General features: G+C 40.3%; 1 protein-coding gene across 1 annotated transcript in view; it reads right to left on the reverse strand.

Moving 5' to 3' along the window:
* The window catches only part of cntfr (ciliary neurotrophic factor receptor), a 330551-nt gene that overhangs the window by 27750 nt on the left and 280427 nt on the right, over positions 1-22374 (reverse strand). The window contains exon 7 of the mRNA XM_078286337.1: positions 11721-11884. Within this exon, the coding sequence (XP_078142463.1) occupies positions 11721-11884 (164 nt within the window). The remainder of the gene's footprint in view (positions 1-11720; positions 11885-22374) is intronic.

The raw sequence follows: 22374 nt of genomic DNA on the forward strand, positions 1-22374 counted from the left end.
AGCATCATCCCCAAAGGGCAATTAAAGCGCAGCAGATGCAGACGCAGTTTTGTACCACGGAGAGAATATTGAGCAATCCGAAATTGTTCTTATCACAGTGACTGGGCCGTTGCTTTAATTGCTCTGAGAGCCGGAGTTCACGTCTCACTGAAGGGACGGTGAGAGAGGGAGGGAGGGAGGAAGAGAGAGAGAGAGGGAGGGAGAGGGAGAGAGGGAGGGAACAACGCAACCAGGCAGTGGAAAATACAGATTCACTACACAGCGCCAGGCGTAAAGGTGCTTTTCCTCTATTTGCTGCTTTGTATCTTTGTTTTTTCATTCATTTTCTTCTTTTGTTAGTCTTTCTTTCTTTCATTCTTTTTCTTTCTTTCTGTCTTTCTTTCTTTCTGAATTTCCCAAAGGAATGAAAACATGTAGCTGCATGAGTTTAGGTTCTAGGCTTTATGCATTTGTGTATGTATTCATATATTATGTTGTATGTATGATTATGTATATTATGTGCAGTATATATATAGTCACATACTGTATATTCATTGTCTTTTTATGTATGTATGTTTATTTATGTGTGTGTGTGTGTTAACTTTTATATGCACTTTTATCTTAGTATTTCTGTCTTTATTATGTGAAGTGTGTTGAGACCCCTGTTGGTGATAACGCACTTTAAATAAATTTAACTCTGACTTTATGTAGCTACTCTTGGAGAACAATTGACAAAGTTTTAATATTGAAAACCGACACATTTCAGCTGCACATTCTTCTTACCCTTTGTTATAGGATTGCATGGCATAGTCAACATAGTCAACAATATTTATAATATAAGTCGTAAGGGCGTCAAGCTCGCTGAGGTGCTTTGCGTACATCAGCACACTGCACAAAAACACACTTCCTTTGATGACTGCATCGCATTCCACTTTCGTACAGGACGCAAGTGGAGTGCGATGCAGACAGTAGACCAGGCCATCAATCGTCTGAAACACCAGGAGATTGTTGGATTGCTGCAGCCAGGCAGGGCCGGTTTTGGATGGGGATCAGCACCCAAGATGTGGTCCACAGCCACAAAGAAGGAAAGGAAAGACCTTGTGATCTTTGAAGTTGTGAAGATGGAAGAGGAGAGCTATAAAATCAGAGCTGTGAGCCAACAACAACAAGGGAGATGGACAACCTGGGAGGCTGTGATCAACAGGGCCGTTACGTGGACGGATATGTGGAGGATACCCCAAGCAAGGCTGAGCTTCCTGATCAGGGCCACGTACGATACCCTTCCCAGTCCCTGGAACCCCGGAGACCTGCCAACTCTGCGACTCCCAGAACCCGAGCTTGCAGCACATCCTTTCTGGCTGCAAGGCAGCGTTGACGCAGGGCCGGTATGGATGGCCCCACGACCGGGTCCTGCGTAAGCTAGTCGAAATCCTGGAGGCACGCAGGCTGGAAGCAAACAGGGCCAGCCCGGTAACATCACAGCGGCTGATCCAGTTTGTCAGGCAAGGGGGTGAGGCTCAGAGCAGCAACACGAGGGAGTGGTCCCTCCTGTCACCCGGAGGCGAGTGGAACATGAGAGCTGACCTCGACCGCCAGTTGAAGTTCCCACAAGAGATCACCACAACCTCCCTACGGCCAGATATTGTGCTCTGGTCCACCTCTACTAGGACGGTCATTATGGCTGAATTGACTGTTCCATGGGAAGAGGGAATGGAGGCTGCCTTCGAGAGAAAGAAGGAAAAGTACACAGAGCTGGCAGCTGTGTGCTCACAAGCAGGGTGGAGGGCGTTCACCTATCCAGTGGAAGTTGGTTGCAGAGGCTACACTGGAACATCCACCCAGCGGTTCCTGAAGTCTCTTGGGATCACAGGCTCCAAGCTGAGGAAGGCTCTCAAAGACCTGGCGGAGGAGGCAGAACAAGGGAGCTTCTGGCTCTGACTCCGAAGAAAGGACAAGGCGTGGGGAAAGCAAGGATCCTAGGGCTGGCTGCAGGGGGCGGCAGGGACCTCTCCCTGCCGCCCCCTGCAGCCAGCCCTAGGATTAAAGGAACGAAACATCAGTGAAGGGTGGCTCCCGGCTGACGACCCTGCAGCCGGCACAATGGCACCGTCGGAGGTGCGTCAGGCAGAAATGCCCAGCAGGTGGACCCACCTGTGCTCACATCTGTGAACCAGGTGAAATAGCATTAAAATAGATAGATAGATAAACATTATAATAATAGAGTCCCGACAAGACTGACAATGTTTATGTTTGTAAACAGACAAACAGAGATGCGTTTTAAGTTAGGATGGGTTAGGAAAGTTTCAAAGAGCTTTTTTTTTGCATCTGCCAGTCAAATCAATGTCAGTTTCATGTCAATTTCACACAAAATAAATCACGGACTGTATCTTTAATCCAATAAAACAAACGCACCATCCGTCCATCCAGCCCTTCTTCTGCCCTGTCGTCACTCCTTACATGATCTTATCCTTTATATCAGTCCTTCATATGTGGCTGCGCTCCATCTCTTTATTCCTTCTCCATCCGTCTCTGTCAACTCGCCATGCCTTCAAAACTTTACCCCCCATGCATCCTTTCCTCCCTCCTTCTCTCCTCCCACCGATCCCTTCCTCATCCATCTATCTGAGATGAAAAACGTTGGTCTTTTTTCGTATCCTTCCCTTCTTCCATCCCTGTCTACTTCTCTCCCTCCCTCCTTTCCTCGCTCAATCCATCCTATCTGTGACTGACGCCATCCATCCAAAACTGCACTAATTTTTCCATCCCTCCATCTCCATCTATCCCTCTCTCCCTATCATTCCTTTCTGATGCTGGATTCCCTTCCCCCTTCCCTTCTTCCCTCTCTCTCTCTCTTCATTGCCCCTTTCTCTATCCATATTTCAAAGCCTGCCATCTCTCCGTCCTTCCTTCCTTTCTTTCTTTTCACCTACTATTCCAAGACTTTCATAATTGCACAGCAGGTTTTTTCCATCCCTCTCTCCATCTCTTTCTCTCCTTCCATCCACCTATTCATCGATCTAACTTCTTCCAACATGAAGTAACTTGTAAGCTTGTAAAACTAGACTTTCAAAGTTCCTGCCCTCCCTTTTTCCCCTCATCATTCCCTCTGTCTCTCATCTGTTCATCTATTTGAGCCTGCCATCGCTCCACACATTTAATCATATTTCTCTCCCTCTGCCAATCCCTCTTTTTCTCTACATCCCTCGCTCCCCCGCCCTCCGTTCATCTATCTATCTGATCCTGCCATCCCTGCATACTTAACAATAACTCTTCCATCCTCCCTCCGTATATCTCTCTCTCCCTTTCTTTCTTTCTATCCATGCGGCTGCCATCCTGCCCTTCAAAACTCTGATGAATAACTTTCCTTCCCATCTATCTACGTCCATACTGAAAAAAACAACTCCATCTCAACGACTGAATTAATCTAGTATTGAGTCTCAAAAAGTAATTTTCCTTAAAACAAGTGGAAAAATTCTGCTAATAATTAAGAGAGATAATTGCACTTGTTTCACTTTCCTTAATCAAGTAGCATAATTGCAAACTTATCTGCCTTATTCAAGATTTTATCATTTGATTTGAAGAACAAATTAAACAAGTGGAACTGCATTTTTCATGGTTTTAAGAGGAAATGTCATCTTAAGACTTATACTAGATAAAATAACGTTTTTTGCAGTGAAGTTTCTATCCACTCTACTCACTTTCTATCCTTTTCCCCTCCATTCTCTTCTCTATCCATCATCCCCCTATATGCATCTGAGTCTGCCATCTCTATATACTTTTCAATCACCTGTCACTCAACCCCTAAAAAGTACCTATTTATGTATCTATGAATGTATATTTGTATGTATGCATCTATCTGTATCTACTGTATCTGCCTGAATCTGCCATCCATTAACCGTTTTCTCCCTCCTCTCGCTTCATCCCCCCTTCAAAACCTTTCCTTATCCTTCTCTTTCTCCCTCTATCTGCATTTCCATCAGTCTATCAGCGCCAGTCATCCCTCCGTTCCCCTGGAGGATGGATGGTTTCCTCTACAGATCGGTCTGATTGCACTGTGGCTTTCATTCCTGACTGGCAACACATTCCAAACCGCCACATGTGAAAGTCATCCTCACCCGGCTCTGCTTGTCTAACCGCGTTATAGGTGAATTCCTACCAGAACCAACCGCCTCAATTAGTATTCAACCTCTCAGGCGAATATTAATGAAGTATATATGGAGCCAGTAAACAGCGTATCTTATTTTGATTCAGGGCAACCTTATTAAACTCCACTAAATGATTTATGTCATGGCTTGACGGTTTTAAATCTGAATGCTTTTAACTATGATGTGCTGTGAAAACCAATCATTAAACGTGATTTATATTCAGCCTGGATCAAGTCTAACGGCAGTGTGCAGTGACAAGCTGTCATAACCAAGAGGAATGGTTCGATATAACGTTGACTTTGATTGCTCATAACACCATTATGTGCACAGTTCAAAGCATTGTGCAGGTGATGATGCGATGGGTTATTGTTTCACAGGTAATCGAGAGGGGGGAGATATAAGTTATAAGGTTACAAAACATGGATATATTTAAAGAATGATTTTAAGGCATTTACAGTTTTTTTTAGCATACAGTCGAGTGTGACAGGAGAGATGGGAATGAGAGAAATGGTAATGAGCCACGTTCAAACTAATCACTATTAAATGTCACACTGGAAAAATGTCCACCTTCACAAATAATCTTGCACTGAATCTTAAAATCTTAAAACAAGTGAAAAAGGTGGTGTCAGTGGAGTGTGATAATTCCACGTAATTCTATTGCAAATTGACCTGTTGTTATATTTTTGATTCATTCTAGATCAAATTTCGAAACAACCAAATGAAAATATCTCACTTTATTGTCAGATAAAGAAAAATGGGATTTTTATAATCAATACTAGATCAAATCAGCTGTCAAAATGGAAATATTTCACAGTGTATGTGCTTTGGTGAGGATGCACCTACAGGTTCAATATATAATGGTAGCTTAACCAGATGTTCCACTTCCTGACTTCCAATCCATAGAAATTGAGAACTTTTTGATTTGTGATTTGAATCGCCGACACTATAAAACAACACCTAACGACAGGAGCAGAGGTGTAACCATGAATCATCCACATAAGTACAGAGGCTCCAACTGAAAACCATGTTCACTGGTACAAAAACATAAAACCACGACCATGGAGACATTCGTCAAAGAACACTGTAAAGCCAGCAAACCCTATATTTTTCAGCTGTCATCAACTGTATTTATGGTAATTTCCAAATTATGTGTTCTTACCCTATCCAAACATTGACTTAGGTTTCCTCATTTTCAAGTTATGCATGGACACACGTATGGATTGATTAGCGGTGAGGGTGAGAAGGAACTTTCTCAGTTCCCACTTCCCAGCTCTGTATGTGTGTGTGTGTGTGTGTGTGTGTGTGTGTGTGTGTGTGCCTACATTGGTATCTTTACATGTGCATATGAATGTACGTGTGTGTCTGCTTGAATGTAATTGCAGTATATCTTTATATGCGTGTGTGTGATTATACATAAGGGTGCAGGTGTGTGCATAGGGTACATGTATCCGTGTGTGTAGGTACTTGTGGTGTGCGTATATACAGTTTGTGTGCACAAGTGTGTGAATATGTGGCTGCTTGCTCATACGTGTGCACATGTTTTGTGTGCATCATGTGAATAACGAAATTTTCATTCTGCTGTTTCTTATGGCTGGAAACTATTAGCCACAAGGGTCCTGCACTGCAAAACACGTCCACCTTAACAAGTGATTTAGTCATATTTACATAAAACAAAAGACAAATTCAGCCAATGAGGTGAGATAATTCCACTTGTTTCCAATGCAGTTTCGCTTGTTTCAGAAATTTTCTAGAAACGAGTGTCAGTATCTTGAAAAAAAATACATTTGATTCTACAAAATTCTTGAAACATGTTGATTTGCATTGGAAACAAGTGAAATTATCGATTCCCACTGGCAGATTTTTCACTTATTTGAAGAAAATTACGATTTTAGGTCTCAATAATAGACAAAATGACTTTTTTCAGGGTGTGTTCACGTCAAGCATGTCTGGAACACATTACTTGGACTCCGGAGTGTTTACTCCTTTAGTTCAGTTTGTTTGTCCAGGTGAGACGGATGCCATTTGAACTCCAGTGGCACCAAATAACGGCACTGAGACGCCTGAAAATGTGAGTCTCAGTCCTTTAACAAGAGAACTGAGCTGCGGTTTGTTTGAAGTGAGAACATAATCTCAACCAACTACAGGAAACGACCCCAAAACGCAAGGGTTTATGGGTATAAATTTGGAGTCAAGATGAGGTGAAATGCCTCCTTAATTGAGTCGGGTTGGGTTGAGGAACATTTCCCAACTCCTTGAAAGAACGTGCAAGAATACTGAAGTATTGAAGGTGAGGGAGAAGGGATTTGACTCCCATCCACCACTAAAATCTCTAAAGTGGTGGGATGACAGGTCACCAAAACTGTCCAATAAACAAGTTGCTTGTGAGTCCATGTGACTTTTGTCACCTGATTCTCTTGTAATTGGTCAGCGTGAACCTAAACAAGCCAAATACAAAAATGACAGGGGCAGGGAAGGAGGGTAGGAAGAGAGAGAAGAGAGAGGGAAGGAGGAAAGCACTGTAGCCGGGGGGGGGGGGGAGAGAAAGGGGAAGGAGATGGAAGTAGTGAAGTTTGGGGTTGGGGCGGGAGGAGGGAGTGGTGTGTGTGTGTGTGTGTGTGTGTGTGTGTGTGTGTGTGTGTGTGTGTGTAAATGACAGAGAGAGACATAGAAGTGTTGAAGGAGAGGGAGGGAGACAGAGGGACGAGAGAAAGAGATAGAGAGAGAAAAAGCAACAGAGAGTTCACTGGGTGGAGAAACGGAGAAGAGGATGATCGTGTGTATGCATGTGCATGCGCTCGTGTACGTCTCTGAATTTTACGCGTGTGTGTGCATGTGTGTGTGTGTGTGTGTGTGTGTGTGTGTGTGTGTCTGTAACCCAAGTTCTTGGAACAACACCTTGGCAAACCATTGACGTGCATGATAATGACGCTGCAACATTAGACCCTTTTAGACGGAGCTTTCATCCCAGGAATCCTATAGTGGACACATATGCTTTTACTATAGCGAGCCCTCAGGGAACTGAACCCACAAGACACAGTCAGATACAGTAACACACACCAAACCGGTCCAGCCATTATAGCTGTCTGACCAGGGATCAAACACAAACGCCTTCAGCTTGGACCTTTTCACTTTTTTTCTTTTGTTAAACAATACGTATATGCTTCTTTTTTATCATGCAGGAGCTGCCCAGTACAATAATAGTCTTCTGCTGCTTTTCCACTGGAGCAGCTGTGGGTTGAGTGCCTTGCACGAAGGCTCCCAGACAGCAGGATAGACAGTGTGTCTTAATCGCTACAAACACCCAGATTTAGGCCGAGGCCACACTGATCCGTCGGAAAACGGACAGAATTATTGACGGATAGATTTCTGTCTGTTGGTTTGTTTTGTACCGTCAACATGGTGGAGAGGCAGAAGAACAGGAAGGGTTTGCTCATAATGGAGCTACTTCAGAGAAAAAAGAAGAAACAGACTTTACAGAATAAATTTAATAAGAAACTGACCTGGAAAACCTCCAGTCATCCCAACGTTACACCAGGCTTTCTCTGTTTTATCTTTGTTTTTGTTGCACCGTTGTCTCTGTGTTCGCTGCTATTTTTCCCAAAACAAACGTAGGAATGACTCTGATTGGCTGAACAGATGGTGATGAATCCGTCCCTCCAGAAAAATTTCAACTGGGTTGAACTTTCTGTCCGTCAAAACGGATGAAAATCTGACAGACGGAGCGTCATCAGCCCTGTTTAGACAACAGACAGCTTGAAATGAAAATTAATTGAACTGAACAGAGACAGACAGAAACAACGGATCAGCAGATCGGCCTTAATCATTAGGCTGCTGGAATTAGGCCCCACTTCCACAGCTTCCTAACAAACTGTACACTAAGCTAATATTGCTTGGTAACAAATGAAGAATTTAGTTCCAAGACAAGCAATCCACCACCTAGAAAATGTGTCATCTACATTTCCAAATTATTATTTCCATGAAAGTAAAACTGGATCTGGAGCATAGTTGAGGTCAGCAGCTATCTTTAGACCGCTGTTTCCAGAAAGGAGACTTTTCTGAGGACATTTTTGAAATGCTGAATAATGAATATTACTGTAACAGGTGTTTTCCAATATGGAGTTATAGTTTTTGGGAATGGAGCCATATTTGCACAAACATTTAGTGCCAAATATTTGTGGGCAAGTGTAAAATGTAAAAAGACGTTAAGAAAGGCCATTGTGCCTTTTAATGCCAAGTTTGGATATTCTGATGAAGTTGGCCTACCTCTGAACCAGTGTCTTGAATGTGTATTGAATGTAACTTGAGACCCACTGCTCTCAGTAGTTCACACAGATATTCACACTTTCAGTGAACACATTTATGATTTGTTGGAGTATGAGCTTCATGGGTTATTGACAAATAGTCCTCTCTTACTCTTGTACAACTAGGATACTGTCGACAGAATTAATGCTTCATTTGCTTGTTGTAAGCAGCTAAACCATTTTCCCCTTCATTGTGCTTGTAGTATCAGTTGTTCATCATGCAGTGAAGCCTGATGTTGTTTTGCATGTGTGCCACTGAATTGAGTGTTGGAGAGGGAATTTTTCTAAAGATGAACACAGTATAGGCATGCCTACTTTTGTTGTTGTTTGTTTGTACAACAACCGTAGATTTTTTTCATTCCAGTTTTGTGCTACCAACAATTTCCTATTTTATAGATATGATATAGGAATAATCACATTGTATTTTATAACCGAATAAGTGTGTTTGTTATGTTTCTTGTATAAACTAATAAGTATATTTGTTATAGAGGGGAAACCTTGATACTGTGCATACCATCAAATCAAGCAACAAATCAAGGATTGTTAAGCAAAATCTTGTCAGTGTAATGATTGTGCACAAGTGCAGTAAGAAAAGCCTACAAGCTGATTATGTGTGCAGTAGCCGACTGGATGTGCTTTCATTCTCTGCTATAGGAAGGAATGTGCAGAATAGAGGTAAAGTGACACTAAATTTGCTGTGGAACTCCCTGCCGGTATCATCTTTTAAGTCATTTACCTTTATGTAAAGGCTGTCTCATTTTGTATATTTTAACTAATCTTTTACTATTTTAATTTGTTTTATTTCATTCTGTTTATTGTATTCCATTTCATTATATTCCTCCTTTTAGATGGTTTTCTTTTTCTGTTTTTAAGTCCTTTATCTCATGTGTTGTTTTATTGACTTTTTAAACTGTTTTTCTTGTTGTAAAGCACTTTGTGCGTGGTCAGGTTGATCTGACGTGGTTTTACATGGGAAAAAACATAATTTTTCCTCTTTTTATATTGAGAGTAATATAAGGACTTAACGTCTGATACACAGATTAGTGCAGTGTTTAATTTCCTGTGTATCTGACCTCACTCCTGACCCGGAGGTGGAGAGAACCTGGGCAGGATAGACCTGGATCTCAGTTTCAAGCATTAATCCCTATTTTACATGGATATTCAGTATCATAGGAAGAACTTGAGGGGACACACACACACACACGCGCGTACACACACACACACACACACACACACACACTCAACTCAACTCATCCACCACCGGTGTGTAGCACCCACCTGGGTGATGCACGGCAGCCAGTTTTGCGCCAGAACGCTCACCACACATCAGTTATCTCAGTGGAGAGTAGAGGACTGAAAGAGCCAATTAGGTAACGAGGGATGATTAGGTGGCCAGTAACTAATTACATTCACTTATGTTAGTGTAATTGAGTCGCTTTTTTGTATACTTGTACTTTTTTGTGTATTTTTTAAAGTCAGTAATTTTACTTTCACTTAAGTACATTTTTACTGAAGTATTGTACTTTGCTACATATTAACTCACATCCATTACAGAGGACAGAGTTCGTGTCTCTCCATAAGCAACAGAAACTGAATCAATGTAAACTGACAAACTGTGGATCCATTCACAGTGAGAAGAGTAATCTGCTTTTACTTTGTTTATGCATTTTATTTAGTATTTTCTAGTTTAAATTCTGACCTCTCGTCCTTTTAGAATCACGTGGAAAAGATCACAGCCAACAAAAGTAAAAAGTAACTTAGTAACTTTTACTCTGAGGTGCTTGAGCTGCTTTTTACTTTTACTTCAGTAGATTTTTACAGCAGAACTTTTACTTCTACTGAAGTAAAATAACAGCAAAGTAACAGTACTTATACTTGAGTAGGACATTCTAGTACTCTTTCCACCGCTGTATAGGGGTGTTAGAAAAATGACTTTTGTCACCTTGCTGAAAGTTATACCACTTGCTGGTTGTGTTTACTGGCATTTTCATAACTAGTGAAAATGTCATGTTAGGAGATCTTTTAGAATCATACCTCCTGTCTTTTACTGTGGTGTCTTTTTTACTGTGATGTTATTTACTTATTTTATATATTTACTGTCTTGTCTGATACTGACCTGAACAGAACTAATTTCCCTTGTGGACAATAAAGAACATCTATTCTATTCTATTCTATGTTAAATAAGCGCACTGCTAAAAATCACACGTCTAGAAGCTGTGGTTTGCCATGGTAGGCCAGCTGCCGGCAGACAGCATGGTAGCTCCTAGTTAAACTAAAGCTACAGCAGTCAGCTTCACCAGCTTACTGCTTCAGAAATGTCACCTCAACCTCCTTAAAATTAACACAATTTAATGCCTCAACTGGTGAATGCGTCAAATGATTTGTTACTTTCATGTGATTATTCCTGTATTCTGTCCCACAAGAGCGGAGCAGTAACGTTAACTAAAAACTAAAAAAATCGACTCACAAAGCAATGTTCCCTCTAAGCCAGTGGAGTCCGGTCCAGACAGGAGGAGCTGAGCATGTGAAGCCAGCAGGTGTAGAGTTTAGTTGGAATAAAAACCTGCAGTCTCTTCCATTACACACGACTGGATACTGCTGGTTTAGAGGGAACATTGCTCTCAATGGTTACAAACAGGGGAAAAAAACAAACAAAAGTAAAACAATTCCACTATCACCATGAAATCACGGCATGGATCTTTTCCCAAGGCTGTCAAGTGTAACGTCTAAAAAGTAAACAAGTCTCTAAGTTAATATATAGTCTGTGCTACACTTATTCTTAGTAACCTTGTATGTACATATACTTATTAATATTTCATCCCGCTGATCTTTTAATTTCTCTTTAATCTCTATATTTTTGTACTTTGGCTTGTTTCACGTGTACAAATGTGCTCTTTTTATGTTTATGATTAATGAATTTAGTGTTTTTTGTGTGAAATTCTTCACTGTTTTCAAGTCTACAAGTCAAGTCAATCAGAGGCTGGGGTTTTTAACTTGAACTTCATGTCATTTTATTCTCTGTAATATTTTCTAATACCTCTATTTGGCCCTATAGTGAAAATTTATTGAATCGTGATCCCAAAACCGATGCACGTACCGAATTGTGAGTTTTGTGAACCGTTCCACCACAAACACATACCCATATGTGTGTTTCTCTCTCTCTCTCTCTCTCTCTCTCTCTCTCTCTCTCTCTCTCTCTCTCTCTCTCTCTCTCTCTCTCGATCTCTCTCTCACACACACACACACATATATACACTCATGCACACACACACTCACACACAGCAGAGCTACTCACATGCTGCCACTGGTTTCGGATGAGTGGCCGGTATCGGAGGAAGTATTTCAGAGGGAAGTTGTCTACATCGGGCCAGGTGGAAGGGCTGTTCCAGGAAACCTCCAGCCTGCGAACGTTGTTGGGGATCGGCGTCGCCACCACACGCTCGGGTGGATCCGGTTTGACTGGAGGGGGTGGATAAGAACGAGTTAAGGTCATGAAGATCAAAGACAGCAGGAGGCTTCTCCGCTTCCAACTCTGAGAAGAATTAATCCTCCTCTTCTAAAGACGCCAGGAGTTGCAAGCCAGGACCACAAGAAAAATCAGTAGCATTTTTTTTCCACATCCCTCAAAGAGAAACCAGGGCCCTCACTAAGATATGTTAGATTTCCCTCCACTCTCCTCCCAGAGATGCAAGAGCTTCTCTCCTCCTCGTCTTCAGAGAAGCCAGATCCCTCCTCCTGTCATCATTCAGAGTTCCCACATTTTTGCACCTATAACTTCCAGAGTTATCTGATCCCTCCTCCACCCTACTTCCAGAAATGAAAGGCCCCCTTCCCAATTGTAAAATCCAGAAATGTCAGACTCCTCAATCAGATTTCCAGAAATCTCATGTCCCTCCCTCACACCAGATCCAGAGTTTCCAGGTCCCTCCACCCCCAGGTCCGAGTTGCTAGGTTCCTCCGCTCAAATTTCAGAGTAATCAGGGATCCCTTCGCCTTTCTGCTCAGACCTTTCAAAGTTGCCAGTTCCCTTGTACGATTCCTATCCCAGACAGAACACCCTATTTGGAGAGGACAGCTCCCGCTACCTAGCCCCATGTTAGCCAATTTCCCTGCAGTGCTGCTACAGATTTGCTGCACATTAGACATGGAATCAACTATATTCCCTCAAACCCAGTGTTTAGCAATTCCCTTGTACCTACTGATGGCCTTACAACTCCTCTGAGTGAGAATAATGCAGAAGTGATGACTGCTGAAGATGCAAGCAAGCTGCCTAACATAGTGTGAAAGAAGGGAAATACAAAAGACCCTCACATCAACTAAACCATCAAGCTAGCACCTAGCAAGCTAGCAGAAATAGGATCAGATGATGATTTGATTTAATTTGAGTGAACTGCTGAGTAAGCTAAACCTGAACGAGAATTGTCCGATTAAGTAGAGTAATGTAATAAAATTCTCTGTCTTAATCTTGGTGATTGGTAATTAATTAATAAATTTAACCTTTAATGTTTACAGCAATGATTTAATTTCCTAATAATTTTCACATATTTGTGTTAACAGAGAAATGGTTGATGTCTAATGAATTTTACTCCCTAATAAAGCCACTCTCTTTAATTTCTCTTAATTTTTTTTAATCCTAGAGTGGTGGTGATGTGGTTTTCAATGATCGGAATAACTAACTCTGGGTATGTTATGTTTTCTTTTGATAACAAACAACCTATTATGTTACTTAGTAAATTGACTACAAAAGACATCATTCTCTGATTTTATAAAATCTAGGAAAAACAAGATTATTATTCTTGGAGAATACAGTATTTTTGTATATCTATGTTGTGCTAATAATGTATAGGGTTAAGCAATTTTAAATCTTATTTAATCTTGAAATAGGAAAGGTTTTGTTTGCTTCCAATCTTTTTCATAATATTTTTAACCTTTCTTGTTTTTTTCCAACCTTAATCTCATTTAATTATAAATATTCCTGTATGATTAAGTCTCCCGTTGCAAACAAATTTGAAAATATTCTTTTAAATTGAAGTAATTGAGTAATAACAGTATTGTTTTATTTACATATGAAGGATTTGATGATGTTTTAGTTAATGTTGTAAGAGAAAATATGTTTTTTCAAATCATGAAGAACTACCATAATCATAGAATTAAATGTAGTACTGTTAATTGGGAGTTTTTGATTGTTTTTACCAAGACTTCATCATGATTTCCATGTTTTTCACCAATGCTAAGTGCTTCTTTATGTTCTTGTGAGCAACTATCGCCATTAACACTTTTGGAGATTGAATATGAAATCATATCCCATATATATGATGCCAATAGGCCTACTAAAAGAGGTGTTCATAACTATCTGCCCAAATATAATTTCTGTCATAAACAGCTCATTGGCAACTGGCACTGTTACATCATATTTACGTATACATACATTATACTATTATACTTATACATATTATACATTATACTAACCCTAACCCTTTTTAAAAAAGCCCAGTCTGGACTATTCTACTCTCAGTAATTATAGAATGATTTTTAAACTTCCATTTCTGTCTGAAGTTTGTTCAAATTTGTTTATAAACAATAAACTGATTACAAGAGCAGATATGATTTATTTGAAATAATCCTATCTGACTTTTGTCATAGACATAGTGCAGAGACTTCTTCATTATTTTAGGAATGGATGCAAATGATTTTTCTATTCTAGTTTAATTGACCGTAGCACAGCATTTGACACTGCTGATCACATTTTATTTGTTCATGTTAGAGATTCCTGGGAATTACACTGTGTTTAGTGTGTTCCATGTCACGTCTCTCCAATCAAAAGTCCTCTTGATGTGATGTGATGTTTTATATCCTCCTCAGGACATTTTAGTTGTAGAAGACCTCAAGGTTCCTGGGTTCTGTTTTTTTTTCTCTATCTAGGACTTCCCACTCAGCCATTATGTTTTGTATAAATAATATATATATATATGTTTTCATTGCTATGTTGATAAAGTCAGGTCCAGTGATATAACTAGTCCTGGTACTCTTAAGTTTTGCCTGGCAAACATAAAATTTATATCAAAACTCAAACTCAAATCGTTTTTCAAATTGATAGTCACAAATTGCAGGGCCCTTTTACACAAACATGTGTCTTCCCTCCACACTGCTCACAGAGATTTTGGGATCCCATCCTCCTTTTCTCTCCTTTGTTTCAGAGAAGCCAGATCCCTCCACTAATTCCACGTTCCTCCATCCATTTTCCAAAGACGTTATGAGCCTCATCCATCCTACTTCCAGAGATGCTGGGTCTCTCCCCAAACTTGCGTCCAGAATTGTCAGATGCCTCCACTTCACCTTCCAGAAACGTTCAAGTCCCTCCCTCACACCAGCTCCAGAGTTTCCAGGTCCCTCCACCCCAGATCCAGAGCTGCCACGATCCTCCTCCCAACATTCAGGGTGGTCACGGATCCCTTCCTCTTTCTTGTTTGGAACTTTTAAAGATGTCATCGCATCTCATTTCACTGTATCCTAGACATGGAATGAACAGTATTTCATAAAAGGCAATGTTTCCTGATCCACATGTCCCTACCAATGTCCTTATGGCTCCTCTCAGTGTGATTTAGGCAGAGGTTGTAGCAAAAGGAGTATTACCTACTGAGGATGCAACATCCATAGCATCACAGAAGTAAAGGCATTGTGTCAGTTCCTCCCAAAGATCCTCACAATGCTGTCTCCGGGTACATGCATAGACCATCGAGCTAGCACCAGTAGATTTAGGATCAAATGTTATTTCTCAAAAATTAATAATGCCCAGTGTGGCCTTAGTGGACCAGAACAGAGCCAGCAGTGTCAGTCGTCCTTTTGGTTTCAACAGAACTCCAATAAAGTTCTCAAATGTGATCCGAACTATGTCAGTGGTCATGGTGGTGGTGTAGACTTAATGATACACTTCATTTGCGTCTGGTAATCTGGGTATCGGTAACATTCCTTGATTTTTTCATGGAAGTGAATTCATATAAATGTCTTGTGTACACGCATTCCGATTTGATTAACTCTACCGTCAGTAAATTTGAAAACGTTAATGCATTGAGATTCTGTTAGAGTCTACCACCACTGTTTTTCACATCAACTGATTGTGTTTTATGGAGATTGCAGACTCTGGTCTTAATTGGTTTATATTATAGGTCTCAGACAAGACGTTCTCTTCAGTTTCCTTGGGTAGTTCTATTCCCTCCTCAGCCCTCAGCACATTTTTAGCTGTGGGGTACCTCAGGGTTCCATCCTGGGTCCTCTGTTGTTCTGGGTCCTATGTTGTGTATGCTAAGAATACACAGTTATATTTGCATTCAAACACTCAGTGACAAAAGTAGCCTTCATACTATTTAAGATAGTCTAAGACACATTCATTTAGGATGTCTCAAACCTTTATTCAGCTTGATGATAAATCTGAAATTGTGTTGTTATATTTACTCGGCCCTTTTCATATTTGCCACTGTCCTCCCAGATATTTTAGGGACCTCCTCCTCTTTTTCTTCAGAGAAGCTAGATCCCTTGTCCTCCCACCATCACAGGATGTCTGAAAACTTTATTCAACTTAATGATAAATCTGAGGTTGCTATATTTATCCCACAACATGCAGGGCCCCTTGTCATCTTTTCCACTTTCTGCCCAGAGATATTAGGGATCTCCTCTTTTTCTTGTCCTTCCATCTTTCAGAGTTCCCACAGTCCTCCATTTAATTTCCAGGGAAACCAAGTCCCTTCCTCGACTTATCCAGAATTGTTATATTCCTCGATCCAATATGTCAAGTCCCTCCCTCCCACCAGTTCCAGAGTTTCCAGGTCCCTCCTCCCCAGATCCAGAGTTTCCAGGTCCCTCCTCCCCAGATCCAGAGTTGCCAGATCCAGAGTTGCCAGGTCCCTTGGCCGAACTTTCAGAGGATCATTCCCCTTCTAATTTGGAGCTTCCAAAGACAGCAGGTCCCTTGTTTGATTTTTATCCAGAGTCAGACATAACACTATTGAGAGAACTACCTATCTAATCCATTTGCTCAATTTCCAGCCTGTGCCACTGGAACTCACATAGACATGGAACCAACAGTATTTCATTAAACTCTAATGTTTCCTGACCGACCTGTCCCTACAAATGTCCCTACTATTTGATATTCTACTGAGAAAGCAAGCACATTGTTTAACATCTCTACCATCACAGAAATAACTGAATTTAATCAGCTGCTCCCAAAGATCCTTACCATGCTCTTTCCTAGTGAATGACTAGACCATCAGGTTAGCACCTCATTAGATTTAGCATCAAATGTCCAGCATGGCTGTTGAACTTCTGAGTGGGCATTTTCTCTATATGCTGCCACTTCATTATATAATTCATATAAGATATATTTGTTTTCATTGCTATGCTGATGATACACAACTGAATTTGACTGTAAAACCCAAATACAAATACTCAAATCCTTCTCAAACTTAATGAGGAGAAATCTGAGGGTTTATATAAGACACACTAAATGTGACTTTTAGAATTCAAGAAAATCTTGCCTGTCTACCCTACCTGGCAAATAATGTTAAACCAACTGCCAGATCTTTGGGAGTCATTGTTGATTGTGGTTTGAGTTTTGAAAATCAAGTCAAAGAGTTGTTCTACCAGTTTCCAAATGTTTATAACTTAGGTAATTTTTGTCCTTTTCTTATTTGGAGAAGTTATTCTTACCTTTATTTCTGTTTCTATTGTTGCTTTAACAGTAAAGTTGTCTTTTTTGCAACTCAGATTGCAGCAGATTTTGGAGCTAATTGTAAGATTTTGTTGAGTGCTTTTAAAGCAATACATATCTAGGCTGAAGTTTATATAGGTCTAACTGAGCTTTTCAATCATTATATACAAAAGTATATTCTTAGATCTACAGACAAAGCTGTTTTAACTATTCCAAAGTCTAGATAACAGACAAAACCTAAAGCATTTATTGTACAACCAAAAACCTAACACCGTACTTAATAGTTGCTTGAGGGTTCATTGGACATTCACACCTATAGTATTTGTAAATTTGTAATTTATATTTTTATGATAATATTACTGACAATAGCTGACTGTTTAATATATTATTATTGTTGTTGTTGTTGATGTTGATGTTGATGTTGTTGTTGTTGTTGTTGGAGACATTTTTTGGAAAATTATTTTGAACCTGAAATGTAATTTAAGTGATGTATAGTATATGTTTTGTTTGGAATGGAGGTCACCACCACATACTTTTTTTTTTTTCTTTAAAGGTCAGTGGGTAATCTATTGGAAATAAACAAAGACAGTTGTCTGTGGCATCACAACTGGTGTGTTGCTCTGCATCTAAATTGGGCCTTTAATCCTTGTGTGAGGTAGGGTGACAAAGGGTGACATTTGTTTATTCCTCAGTGAGAGAAAGAAGTGGGGAGAAAGGCAGAGGGTGAGAAAGTGTGTGTGTGTGTGTGTGTATGTGTGTGTCGGGGGAGTGGGGGGTGGCAGAGATTGAGGGAAGATGAGAAGCAGTCGGTCCCTGAAGGAGAGGCATGTATAAATGTTGTGTTTGCGTATGCATGTCCACTGAGAAAGATGCACACAGAGACAGAGAGATACGGGGATTCAATTCAATAGAATGCTTTTCAGAAGATATTAAATGACCCAGTCTTTGTCAGATCACCCCCACTAGGGAACACACTGGCCTGCCACTTTGGCTACATGACACCCTTTTTACTAAACCAGATACACACGTAACATTATAATAGGAAATGGATAGCAGCAATTACAACCTGAATGTCTGATAAGATACAACAAGGAGATGAAGAGAAAGGCGGACGGAGAGACAGAATGGTAAATAGGATGAGAGAGATCAGACAGGCAGACAGGTGAAAATTAATGAGCGACAGACAGAGAGACAGGCAAGACAGGCAGGTAGACAGATAGAGAGAAAGATCAGCTGGACGGACGCACACACACATACACATAACAGACAAAGGCAGACAGACAGGCAGCTCTCTCTCTCTCTCTCTCTCAAAAGAGATTTTAATCTCAGTGTGACTTTCATAAATAAAAATATGAAAGAAGGATGGAGATGATAGAAGACAAACAGATAAAAGCAGACAGACAGTTTTCTCCCTTGAGAAAGATGTTAATCTCATTGTGACCTTCATCGAGAGGAAGGATAAAAAGATGAAAGGAGGATGGAAAGAAAGAAAGTACACAGACGGAGTGAAACTAAAGTGAAGACAGACAGACAGTCAGGGGTTTCTCTCCCAGCGGATTCATAGCTCAGAAACTCTTTCTTTAAGGCTGCAAGATTCACGCTGACTTTGTACAACAGCACAAAACAGAAGGAAACTGTGCAGGTACAGAACAAAACAGAGGGAAATGGGTGGAGTGTCCCACAGGTTTGTAATTTAGTCGCTTTACTTGAGTACAAAACATTCAGTATCAGCTTTGTGCCGGGTGGGTGTTGAACACAGAGGAAAATGGCTGACCTGGAAATACACCTTCTCCACTATGAACTCTTTCTGGACTCACCATTCAAAAACTATGACACCGCCGGAACAAAAAGAGTTCACCTGTAAACCTTTCTTGTGAACGTTACTGTCAAAGTCGGCTTGTCCGCTGGGGATTTACTAATGTATTTTCTACTGTCATGATGACATAGCTGTATTGTAATTTTTATATAGCATGCATGTTTTTAACACTTATAGTGTTCCTGAAATTACAAATATGTGGGAATGCATTGTTTACTTGCTGTTACTTCATTGTGCCAAACAAAAAGTGCTTGAAACTTTGTGTAGTAAAATTCAAGTGTGGGAAGAGATTTTATATATATACTGTATATATATATGAATTTTTACATACTCACTGTCTACTTCTCCTTGTTAGACTAACATGATGTACTGCAATACTAGCAATGTAGCAATGTTGCCTAAACCTAACCTTAACCCAAACCCTAACCAAAGTTGCTTTACTTGCCTAGCTTTAACCCTGACTTTAATCAAAATAGTTTTACTTGCCAAACCTTAACCATAACCTTAGCCCAAACCATAACCAAAGTTGTTTTAGTTGCCAAACATTTAAGCCTGATCTTAACCAAAACCTTATCTTAACCAAAGTTATTTTAGTTTCTATGTGCAGTGACAGGTAATGCATCAGGTCAGGTGTAGGTATAGTTTGAATCAAGGGTGTATAACTTTTCGTAAGACATGTATGACCGTTGTTGTGAGAACATATTAGTTTCAATACAATGACAAAACAACAACAACAATAACAACAGCACCAACAAAAAACACAAAATGAACACTTTTGATCCATTTAAAGAGACATTTTATCACATCTTGACCAGTCATTACAATATTAGTTGCTACAAGTTTTTTTCTTTTTCTTTAAAGAAGGACATTGATATGGGGATTAGTTCAGGACAACAAGCTCTGATTAAAGACTGGCTGTGAGAGACAGATAAACAGAGCGAGACAGACAGAGAGAAAACAGAGCAGGGTGGAGGGCTGGAACATAATATTACAGATCTTTTATTTAGCACTAATAATGCAGAGTGAGAATGAATGGGGGAAGAGAGGAATGACTTGGGCTTGGCTGGGAAGCTGTCAGACGCTCATCACAGACGAGACGATGAAAAGGTCTAGTGTGAGTTTACTCTTTGATTTACCTTCACACACGCTGAGGAATAACAAAAATCTTTTTTTAAGCTCTCTCTCTCTCTTTCCCTTTATCTCTCCCTCTCTTCCCTTTCTCCTCATCCTCCTCTCTGTTACTTTCTAACTCTCTCCTGCTATTTTCTACTTCCCTCTTCCTTTCTCCTCATCCTCTTCTTCTCTCTCTCCTGCTTTCCTCCTCCTCTCTCTTAATTCCTCCTTCTCCTAGTATCTCCTACTTTCCTCCTCCTGTCTTCCTTGTCTGTCCTCCTCCTCCTATCTCATACTTTTGTCCTTTCTCTTCCCCTTCTCTCTCCTCATCCTCCTCTCTCTACTCCTTCTCCTATTTCCTACTTTCATCCTCCTTTCTCTTTCCCTTCTCCCTCCACCTCTCTTCCCTGTCTCCGTCTCTCCTCCTCTTATCTCCTACTTTCCTCCTCCTTTCTCTCCCCCTTCTCTCTCCTCTTCTTCTCTCTCTCTCTCTCTCTCTCTCTCTCTCCTCCTCCTCCTCCTCCTCCTCCTACTTTCAACCTCCTCTCTCTTCTCTCTCTCTCCTCCTACTATGTCTCCCCTTCCATCCTCCTCCTATCTCCTATTTCCCTCCTCCTCTCTCTTCTCTCTCTCTTCTCCTTCTCTTATCTCCCACTTTCCTCATGGGAGGTCTTCACACAAATTCAAAAACACTGAATATCGGCACACTATATCTGTAGCTAAAAGACATTTTCGATGTGTTGTTGTGATTTTATGAGATCCCATTACTGTGCCATCCACACTTGTCCTGAAAGCATCCATTATGTATTTCCCATGGCTGCGTCCATTTACATTTGTGTCCCCATTGCCATTCCCCACTATTCCTTGCCATCTCTTTACATTGCTCTCATAGGTATTTTGTGTGGATGAAGACTATAGTGGTAGCCATTACAGTAAAAGAGAAAATCCCCCATCCACCATCTATCCTGAGATTATCTCCCTTAATATTGCAACCACCACTGCAGCCTTTTCTTTCTCAGCTGTAGATAGAACTGAACAGGTATTTTCTAACATAAAAGTCTAATCTTTCAAACTGCTACTTGCCAGACCATTATGTGTACGTTTTGCTGAAAACAAATCAAACATTTCTAAACAAAAAATCCTCTGCAATGGTTAAATTCCAATCAATGTAACCCTGAACACTTCTGGCTTTTTCTTTGAGCATCTGCTAGTAATGTTAGCAAAATATTTTTTTTTATAGTGCATGCAGATCTGTCACTTAATGCATCCGGGTGTGACTGGATGATAAAAAAAATGACAAGTAAAGCTGTCGCTCTTCTCTCCCCTGTCCTCACATTACACCATCTTTCCTTTCAAATAAATGGGCTTTTCAAAAAGAACATAAATGTGCACATGTGACCCGTTTTAGACGAGGTGCTGGATAAAAGTACACTTGAACAAATGGAACAAATGGAAAAAAGTGGAGTGTTTCAATCCATTTGGAAAAAAAAATAAATAAATAAAATGCTGCCGACTCTAACAAAATGATTGTTGCCGTGAAAGTAAAGCATGCTCACCCTTAAAGTTATGAGTCTCCAGACCACCTCAAGACCATTACTCAAAATATTTTTTAGGCTAGAATTATATGTGAAATATTGTCTAAGGGGTTTCGGATACAAAATCTGTGGCAGAATTTCTCAAAAGTAGATATATAGCATTTTGGAGTGAAACTCTTCAGGTTGTGCGTATCTAACCTGTTTTAGGCCATGTGCTGGATAAATGAAGAAGAACAAGAACAACTAGAAAGGTGCATTTTCTGGAGAAAATGCGTGTGATTGCTGAGCGTGCAAACTGTGGCATATGTGGTGTGTGTAGGCACATGTGGGCGTGTGGGCGTGGGCGTGTCCGTGTGCGTGTTTCTTAACATGACTGACCGTGTATCGTCTGTTCAAATTGAAACGGCTGAACCAAAGTATATGTGTATGTAATGTTAAAACTGGGAAATGTGGCAGTTTAAAACACTTCTTTGAAGGAGCTGTAATGAGTGTCCAAGTGATAAGTAATGATGTTAGAAATGTACTAAAATTTCATAATAGTAACAAGTACAAAAGTAAGAAAATATGTAGGAAGTCTTATGTGTAAAAGGTGGAAGGAGATAGTTAGTAGGAAGACTATTTTGTAAAATCTGAAAGGTACAAGGAGTATGAATAGCAGGTATGAAGAGTAGGTATATATTCAGTAGAAAAAAACAAAGTAAGAAAGTGAAAGTAATAATGTTAGAAATGTACTAAAATGTAACAGTACTAAGAAGTAAAAAGGTATGAAAATATGTAAAAG

Source organism: Centroberyx gerrardi, chromosome 2 (genome assembly GCF_048128805.1).
Source record: "Centroberyx gerrardi isolate f3 chromosome 2, fCenGer3.hap1.cur.20231027, whole genome shotgun sequence".
Lineage (NCBI taxonomy): Eukaryota > Metazoa > Chordata > Actinopteri > Beryciformes > Berycidae > Centroberyx > Centroberyx gerrardi.